The 7,475-nt window shown below is 40.9% G+C and overlaps 2 protein-coding genes across 2 annotated transcripts in view; one reads left to right on the top strand and one right to left on the bottom strand.

The window, feature by feature from the left end:
* The window catches only part of LOC129744894 (retinoid-inducible serine carboxypeptidase-like), a 290,042-nt gene extending 289,141 nt beyond the window's left edge, over positions 1–901 (top strand). Inside the window, exons 4-5 of the mRNA XM_055737649.1 lie at positions 1–317; positions 381–901. Coding sequence (XP_055593624.1) covers positions 1–317; positions 381–859 — 796 coding nt within the window. The 3' untranslated portion in view covers positions 860–901. The remainder of the gene's footprint in view (positions 318–380) is intronic.
* Positions 902–6,733: 5,832 nt separating this feature from the next.
* LOC129744908 (uncharacterized) lies at positions 6,734–7,254 on the bottom strand. The gene has a single exon (XM_055737666.1). It carries the CDS (start codon positions 7,163–7,165, stop codon positions 6,788–6,790), a length of 378 nt encoding a protein of 125 aa, XP_055593641.1. The 5' UTR covers positions 7,166–7,254; the 3' UTR covers positions 6,734–6,787.
* Between the last annotated feature and the right edge of the window lie 221 nt (positions 7,255–7,475).

The raw sequence follows: 7,475 nt of genomic DNA, 5'->3' as shown, positions 1-7,475 counted from the left end.
GCTGCATATTGAACTGGCTTCGGTCGGCATTGTGGCTCCATGGGTGTCACCCATTGATTCTGTTCTATCGTGGGGAAATTTCTTGCTGAATATGGGTTTCGTCGATACGAAGGGCTACCGGAACATCCAAGCCGCTGCCATCGAAACCGAGCACATCCTGAATGAGGGACGGTTTGAGGATGCTACCTGGCAGTGGGGTCGAACGGAAGGTGTCATCGTACGAGAAACGCTGGGAATCGATTTCTACAATGTATTGTTCGAGCAGGATTACTCTGCCAGCCGATCGCGGCTATCGATGTTCGAAAGGAACATGAAACGTATGTTGAAATTTTCATGCGTTAATTCTGCTAAGTATAACATTTTTTTCATTTTCCTTACAGAGGCAACTGTGGACAGTGCCGTGCGGTTGGTCTCGGAAGATCGCGATCAGATGCTCGAAGATCTCATGCGTGGCCCGGTGGCAGAAACGCTGCAGCTTCCGGCGGAGTCCGTTTACAACAGCCAGGGATCCGATGTCTTCCAGAGCATGGCCGGTGATTTCATGAAACCCGCCATGCACATCGTTGAGCTGCTGCTGAACAATACCAGTTTGGATGTGGTGGTGATTACCGGTCAGCTGGATCTGATAGTCGCCACTCCCGGAAACGTGGTTTGGGTCGAAAAGCTTCAGTGGGACGGACGCAATCAGTACCTACAAGCCGCCAGGACCGGAATCGGTTCCAATGGAATTCTCGAGGGCTACCAGAAACAATATGGAAATTTCTACATGTATTGGGCTCTGCGAGCTGGTCACATGGTTCCTGCTGATAATCCGGCAGTAATGGATTACATCCTCCAGAAGCATGCCGGTTATCCTTAAAATAAAATTTACTTCAAATAAAACATTGTTTTTTAATTAAAATGGTCTAATAATTTGCCCTTGCTTGGTCGATCACAATATGCGAAGCATAACAAAAAAATAATACCAAAGAACAATCTCTCGTCCGACCGGTTCTATAACACCGGAAAGATGGCTGGCCAGCAAACAATACCTGAAGTAGATAACACTAAGCCCGGGCCAGTTTGTGCCAAACGACCGTTATTGCAAACGGCTTAAACCAAATGACTATGTTTTTAAAACGAAGAGTTAATCACCGTGAATTTATTTTATGAAATTATTTGATCGACTTTATCGGTGAAATTTTATATTCTTTGAGAGAAAATATTTAGGAAATGAAAGATTATAGACGGATAGAAGATAAGAATAAAATGAATGATTTTTAAAATGAGTGGAAGGGTAATTTTTAATTTGAAAAACTTTTAATGAAAAACACGAAATGTGATGAAGTATTTAGTATTTAGTATTACATCTCACGACATAACTTAACGAACATAATTCCTAAAATTCACTCGGTCCATGGTAACCGTTTTCCAATTTCTCGGGCATCCCACATTCGCCAGAACAAGCTCCACTTGGTCTAACCCCCTCGCTCATTGCGCCCCTGCTATTCTCGTTCCTACCGAATTCGTGGCGAACACCTGTTTTGCAGGACAGTCGTCCGGCATTCTCGAAACATGTCCTGCCCAGCGTATCCGGCCAGCCTTTCAACACTCTGGATACTGGATTAGCCGTAGATTCGTACGAGCTAGTGGTTCGTCCTTTGCCTCCACACTCCGTTCTGCTGCACGCCGCCAAAGATGCCGCAGAGTGTACGCAGGTCGTCCTCGAGCAATATCCATGTCTCGTACCCGTACAGAAGAACCGGTCTAATGAGAGTCATGTACAGGAAGTCTTCTCGACCGCAGTTGCTTGTGGAGTCCATATTAGGCACAACTTCCGCTGATCATTCGCTGCCGGATCTCACTGCTGGTGTCATTCTCTGCGGTCACAAGTGAGCCGATATAGCCAAAGTCTTCGATTATCTCCAGCTCGTTGCCGTCGATCGTGGCCTTTTTTTACTGGACAAGCGAATTCGGTCAGTCTCGGATCGGCAGATCAGCATATACTTCGTCTGGAAGGTATAATCATCAACCCAATCCTTCCTGCTTCCCGTTTCAGTTTGCGGTGATCTCCTCCACCGCCGCAGATGATTGCCGACTATATCAATGTCATCGGCAAGCAGATAAGTTGACTGGATTTGTTGAAAATTTGTTGAATAACACGTTGAACATCATGCAGGATAATAAACTATCGCCTTATCGAAGCCCCCAGCGTGTTTCTAATGAACTCGACAATTCACCCGAGATTCGTACACAGCCCTGCGTTCCATCCATCGTCGCCTTGATCAGTCTGGTCAGCTTCCCGGAAAAGCCGTTCTCGTCCATGATTTTCCATAGCTCGTCCGATCGATCGTTTCGTATTCGACTTTGAAGTCGATGAATAGATGGTGCGTAGTGACTTAATGTTAACGGCATTTTTGGAGGATTTGCCGTTATGTAAAGTTCGAATACGTCTTAGACTGTTCCTCCATAAAGCTGGCCTGATGACTTCCCACGAATCTGTTTGCTTGTGGCGTAAGGCGGCGGAGTAGCATTCGGGACAGCACTTTGTAGGCGGCATTTAGGACTGTGATCGCTCGATAGTTCTCACAGTCCAATTTGTCGCCCTTTTTGTAGATGGGGCATATTACCCGGGGAACTGAGATAAAAGGAGGAGATACATATTCACACCAGTGTTCAGTGAGAGATAGAAGAGAGAGAGAGAGAGAGAGAGAGAGAGAGAGAGAGAGAGAGAGAGAGAGAGAGAGAGAGAGAGAGAGAGAGAGAGAGAGAGAGAGAGAGAGAGAGAGAGAGAGAGGAGAGAAATGTGCGAATTGTTGCAATTTGTGAAGCAGTTGTGGAATTTTGATCATTACTATTCCTTGATGCCCAACTTGATAAGTTCAGCTGCGATGCCATCCTTCCCAGCCGACTTTTTGCTATTCAGCTGGCGAATGGCTTCCTTAACTTCACTCATCGTTGGGAGTGGCTCCTCTACGTCGTTGGCTACGCCGGCGATGTACCTTTCCCCACCACCTTGATCTCCTGCATGTGAGCTGTTCAGGTGTTTATCGAAGTGCTACTTCCACTTTTTGATCACCTCACACCACCTGTCAGGATGCCCTCGACCTTATACCCACTGATCACATTATCCCGGCATATTTTGGCTTGCGGCACGAAGCCTTAGCGGGATGCGTTGAGTTTCTGATAGAGCTTTCGTGTTTCTTGGGAACGATGTAGCTGCCCCAGTTCCTCGAGCTAGTCCTCCTCCTCCTCCAGGCGGCGCATTTTCTTATGGAAAATTCGAACTCGCAGCCTTTTCCGCTGTCGGGGATTTTCCGACGGGTGCCTCTTTGCACTACTGCCGCCCGTACGGCATTCTCAGCGTCCATCACCCTTCTACACTATTCGTTGAACCAGTCGTTCCGTCGAATTCGTTCAACATGACCGATGACGTTTTCCGCAACACTGTTGATGGCTGTCTTTATGGTATCCCAAAAGTCCTCGAGAGGGGCTTCGTAAAGCTCGCCCTCTGCCAACAGCGCTGCTTCGAGCGATTGCGCGACTTCAGGTTGCTTCAGTCGTACGATATTTAACTGAGGCGGACGTCGGTTTCGTACTACGGAGAGTTTTGGGCGCATCTTCACCATCATCATCAAGTGAGGACCACCTTGTCGCCGGAGCGAACTTCATAGATTCCCTTCGGGCCCGAGGAAAACCACCCGACGTTCCAGTGAGGGATGTGTTAGCTGTGATGGACTTGGACTATATGTTCGAAATATACCTTTTCCTAAAAGCTATTGATCTTCGACTATAATTCTTTTTATTTTCATATTTTCCTTTCTATCTTCCTTTTCTTAAAAAAAAAAAGTGAACTAGATCTAAGCATACAATTGTAATCAAACAAAACGAGTTTGGCTCCTTAAAGCCTAAAGGTATGAGCCGTTTCAAATAAAGAATTTACAAAAAAAAATCTTCACCATCACCAGGTAATGGTCTGACTCGATGATGGCGCCTCGACAAGATCTGACGTCGATGATGACCGAGAAGTGACGGCTGTATATCAAAACGTAGTCGAGCAGTGATTGCGTTTGGTACGGTGATCTCCTGGTGTACTTGTGTGGGAGGCGGTACTGGGAAAAGGTACTACGTAAGGCCTTTCGTTCGGAAGCGGCGAAATCTATTAGTCTGAGGTCGTTTTCGTTGGTTATCTGGTGCGCACTGAACCTTCCAATTGTCGGTTTGATTTCCTCCTCTTGACCAACCTGAGCGTACAAATCTCCGATGACGATCTTGGTATCATGTTTTGGGCAGCAGTCGTATCCACGCTCCAGCTGCGCGTAGAATTCGTCTTTGTCTTTTTTGTTTCAACATCTGTCATCATATTCTAATCTTCTATCCGTCTGTAATTTTTCAATTCTCAAATATTCTATCTCATAAAACATAAAATTTCACCGATATATTTACTGCCGCTGCCGGCAAGTCTGTCCCATATGCAAAAACAACGAACCGAGAAAAACGGCTTTAAAGATTTTTATAAACTTTCGTGGATTTCTCGGTTGAAACTTTACCTTTTCTACTTCTTTCTTCACAGATATTAAGATAATTGTTGTAGAATTTCGTCCAATGTGTTTTTGATTTGGAAGTTGTTGATGCGGAGGAGAAAATAATGATGGGACAGCCTTGCGAGTATATTTCGCATGCGGATTAAATATACCCGCAAAGCTGTCCCATATTTGGCTTTCCTTTTGTCAGTTGATCATTTGATTCTTTCTATCTGCGCTGTATTATTCACTTTACTGGTTGTTTACTGATAAAAATAAGTTTGAAATTATGTTTATGACATGTTTAGATAGTCAGAGATAAAGAAAGTTTAACGTAAGAATTGAGTGGGTCTAAAATAAAATGAATAAAAACGTTCCATGAATAAAACAACCTGTACCATCATATTTTGGAAAGTTTTTCGGTCGATTATCTTTTAAGAAAGACTATAAAAACCTTCTAATGAAATAAATGCTGAATCAGAAACAGCAAAGTATCTTGGCTGCAAATATTTGATGAGAAAAATCAATTCAATATGACTTAAGCGTGTGCTACCAGGTACGCGTATTTTTGTTCATAGATTTTATGAAAGTCCAAGCAGCAAGTAACAGCATGACAAAAACCTAAAAAATGTGGCTTTGTAGCTGACTATTTTCCATGTTTTACAAAGAACAATTCAATAAGCTTCTTGTGAAATTAAAAAACAAACAGTTTGATGGAATTTACCCATTAGGCTAAACTTAGGCTTGTAAAAATTATGGATATTGTTATTTTTAACTTTACTGTACCGTTTTCTCAAGTCTAACTTTCGCAATTTCAATGAATGCTTATTTTGTCGCACACATTATATGAATATTTGTAAAATTAACGTAAATTAGAGGAGCAATTTTGAAGCATCCTGTATAAATAGACATATGGGACAGCTTTGCGGGTATATTTCATATGGAACAGACATGACTTGGTATTTTATTCATATATGTTGAGAACAAAGTTATGAAACTTTTTAGTCTAAATTGAAGAACTAACTGTATCTGAACGATTTTTGAGATAAACTGAAAAATGACGAAAATGCATATGGGACAGTCTTGCGAATAGCGGCAGTTTAGTTGATAAAATAATTTCATAAATGACTTTAGGCCAATCGGTATACAATCCCATAGACCGAGTGAGACGGAAAACCATGTGAAAAAATAAACGTTTTGATTCCACAAAAATAAAACGAATAGTGAGACAGACATTCTAAAATAAGAAAGTTAGTGTAACCGGAAATTCAGTACTTCACTGAAACTTCTTACATTTTAGGGAAATCAAAAACTAAAATTGATGTTAGTTTTTCTTAAAAGAAATATTCGAAGAGTAACGACCCTACCACCCCACGGTAATGCTATAATGCTGTAATACTATAGTATCAAACTTACTATTTAAATACAATCAGGCGTTTAGACTAAAGGAAATACATACTAAAAATGATTCAGCAAATTTATATGTAAATCAAAAGAAAAAAGCAATTCGCAAGAATTTATTAATTTTCGTGTGAATTAACGTTAGACTGATGATTATTGATTAAGAATAAAATTATGACCAAATAACACAGACAGTTTTCAGGTTATCAAAATTTGGCTGTTTTAAAACTAACATAAATATGAGACACAACTAGTGAGTGTAGCATGGTGGAATCGATAGAGAATGGTTGAAAAATGAAAGTCCAAATGGTCTTGTTGTCGTCGCAATGTTGAGTTATTGATGAATTAAGATTTTTTCATGTTCATTTTCCACTTCCCTTGAAAACCAGGATTTACCGTGAAAAGTTCCATTAAACATTAGAATTTAATATTTATCGCTTAAATTATAAGGTTTCTTTTTCAAAACCCGGTTGTACACTAAGTGGTTTTATCGCGTTTTTATAGTTGAAAGCGGTAGTGTACAACTGGGGTGTCACCAGAGTGAAAAAAACGCTATTTTGAAGATCTTATGGGCAGTACTGTGTCTAAAACCTCAACATTACTACAACCCATGTAGTATAGGGATCACAAAGAAGTAAAGTATTTCAAGCACTTCCAAGCCATAACTGGAGATTTCACGCGACAACCAACTAAAACAATCGAATGGTTACTCAACGGAACGATCATGGATGTCATCATATCAATCATCAAAGTTATAAGTAACTTTGAGGCTATCGTAATTTCGAATAATAAACTTAAACTTAATTCATCATCTAAATACACAGTTCAGCTGGATTTAATCGTGTGCATGCCGGGACCTTTGTTTATTTAAGTTAAATCGTCTATTAAACTATTGTTTTCAGCTGGGTCCCGATTGTATCGAGTGACTTTTTGTTGATTTCTTCTAATCCTAACGTGATCACAATCTCCTCATTCAAATCAATAAAATTCATCAAATACCTTATGGCCGCTTCTGTTTCGTCTGAAGCAGCACCAAATGTGTGTTTTATACTGTAAATCCGGTTGTTACCGGCAGATCCTTCAAAACCATTGGCCTGTTCTTGGGACGATTGATTACGCACCGTGTAAACATTGGTTATTTTCTGCCGTTGGGTGACCAGTAAAAACGATTTGTTCGCGAACCGGTGATACACGATATCCGTCGGCTGTCCGCCGATGTTCACAGTTTCGACATAGTCGAATGCCTTCTCGGTTGCGGACATTGTAAATCAAAACAGCTTTTTTAAGATATTTTACTACGATAAACTTCGAATCATCCTTTGGTTTAAAGTTTACAATGCGAATGTTTATAGGTGCACGCTCGTAAGGACTTAACCATTAATGCGTTATAAAATGTATTTTTTTTATAGCGGCTTTTAGAATTTTTATGTTTAAAATATTAAATTTAATAATATTCAAATATAAAATAAATTTTATTTAACAGTTGTTATTAACATCTTTGTGTCATTCGCGACTTTTATCAACGATGCAGTTGGCGGACACTTATCCCATACAACTGTGTTCGATGTTAAC

The sequence above is a fragment of the Uranotaenia lowii genome, chromosome 2, assembly GCF_029784155.1.
Source record: "Uranotaenia lowii strain MFRU-FL chromosome 2, ASM2978415v1, whole genome shotgun sequence".
Taxonomy (NCBI): domain Eukaryota; kingdom Metazoa; phylum Arthropoda; class Insecta; order Diptera; family Culicidae; genus Uranotaenia; species Uranotaenia lowii.
Note: the sequence above shows the minus strand (reverse complement) of the source record. Positions and strands in the feature narration are given on the sequence as shown.